At 34.5% G+C, this 1,714-nt stretch overlaps 1 protein-coding gene across 1 annotated transcript in view; it reads right to left on the bottom strand.

The window, feature by feature from the left end:
- LOC107879778 (annexin D4) overlaps positions 1–1,317 on the bottom strand; it is a gene marked incomplete in the record, with an annotated part of 18,445 nt that extends 17,128 nt beyond the window's left edge. Inside the window, 6 exon segments of the mRNA XM_047394578.1 lie at positions 1–11; positions 109–180; positions 271–492; positions 592–810; positions 913–1,085; positions 1,206–1,317. Coding sequence (XP_047250534.1) covers positions 1–11; positions 109–180; positions 271–492; positions 592–810; positions 913–1,085; positions 1,206–1,251 — 743 coding nt within the window.
- Between the last annotated feature and the right edge of the window lie 397 nt (positions 1,318–1,714).

Raw genomic sequence — 1,714 nt, 5'->3', positions numbered from 1 at the left:
GAGATCAAAATCTACAGAATAAATGAGAAAAAGAAAAAGTCAAACAAAAAGGGGAGAAAAATACAAGAATGTACAATATATTTATCAGTTTTGTGATTGCTATTTTACCTTGCTAAAGTATGCTTGAGGTACACAAAGGCATTGAACAACTTGTTTCAAGATCAAGTCATCATTAAGATCCTGAAGGGAAAAAAATAGAGATTATGAATCATCTTATCATAAAAAAAGTCTAGATGGTCGGTGCATAGAACTGGAACTCTTTTTTGTTACCTCGTCCAAGAAGTTGCCAGTAATTTCCTTGTAGTGACTGTAGATGGCCTTAAGATGGAGCTTGCTTCTGATTGACAGGATCCTCACAATATCTTCGTCTTCAATTAGGCTCTTCTTTTTATCTCTTATTGCATTCACAAACACCTTAGCCTCAGATTTTGCAAGATCAGCGTTCACTTTTGGACCTTCATAACGGTAGGAACTCACAAGAGCAACTAGTAGCTGTTAATTTGTCACAACAAATCTGATTTAGACGAGCCCCCTAGAATAAAATCAATGCATACATCATAAGTCATACAAGAAAAGATAGAGAAGAAAGACCTTTCTTTCTTGACCCTTGATATGGTGAGCAATGTCTTCCTCAATCGAGTGTTCAAAAAGTGAATGGTAGGCTTTTCGTGCTCCCAAAAGATCTCCAGAGGATCGAGTGCAAGCAGTCTCAATGAGAACATCATGTTGAGGTATTTTCAAAAGCAATGCCTCCTTAAACAAACGCGCATCTCTTTCCCATGGGTGCATTGTGTACAACACCACTGCATCCTACGATATTAATTCAACACTTATTTTTAACTCGAATGCCATGTATTCCTCAACATAATTATACGTTTACATAGAATTTGTTTTCTTTCTCTCAGAAAGTACCTTGAGACGCAAAAATTCTTGACGAAGCTGGAGGATATGGTGATCATCCCATCTCTGGAATTGGCGCTCGTCTTCTTTGAAAAAGGCAGAGTTGCTCACCCTGTAGGATTCCCTCTGATAGCGATTCCATCTCGCCACTGATGAGATGAATAAATTCTCATCTACACCAAGTCCTGCAAATTTGTCATAAAAAATAAAGTCAAATTGTTAATAATTTAAAATATTTAGAAAGTATCTGATAAAATATAAGATAGAAAACTTTGGTATATAGGGGAATATAGTAAGAAAAGAACCTGAGAAAGCCTTGGTAACAGCTGCAAATTCATTAGCTTCTGACATTTTGTGTGTGTTATTTAGAGAGAAAAAAGATCAGAGTTGAGATGTGGGACTTGTGATTCAATTCCAACTAAATTTATATTGGTTATTAGGGGTACTTCTGTCATTTAACCAATTACCAACTGGTTACCTGGGTTGGATTAAAGTTGAAAAGACCAACTAGCCCTCGGTATATAATAAATAGCATTGATGTCCTTGTTCATCAAAATACTTGTAACGCCTTGCGTTATTAAACAAAAATAAAAGTCAAAGTCTTTACATTATTTAATTAAATTAAATCTCTATGAGATCTTCTTAATGAATGTCTACTAAATGAAGATGTGTTTTAATGCTTTATTTATTTACCATGAGCTTCGCACGTCCTACCTTAATATTAGTTTATTAGTTAATAAATAATAAAACGTCCAGAATAGTTTAATGTAGTTTAAACTGATATCAACGTAGTATCTTGCTTGTAATTTTACTT

Source organism: Capsicum annuum, chromosome 8, assembly GCF_002878395.1.
Source record: "Capsicum annuum cultivar UCD-10X-F1 chromosome 8, UCD10Xv1.1, whole genome shotgun sequence".
Lineage (NCBI taxonomy): Eukaryota > Viridiplantae > Streptophyta > Magnoliopsida > Solanales > Solanaceae > Capsicum > Capsicum annuum.
The sequence above is the reverse complement of the archived record's forward strand: the minus strand, read 5'-3'. Positions and strand labels throughout refer to the sequence as shown.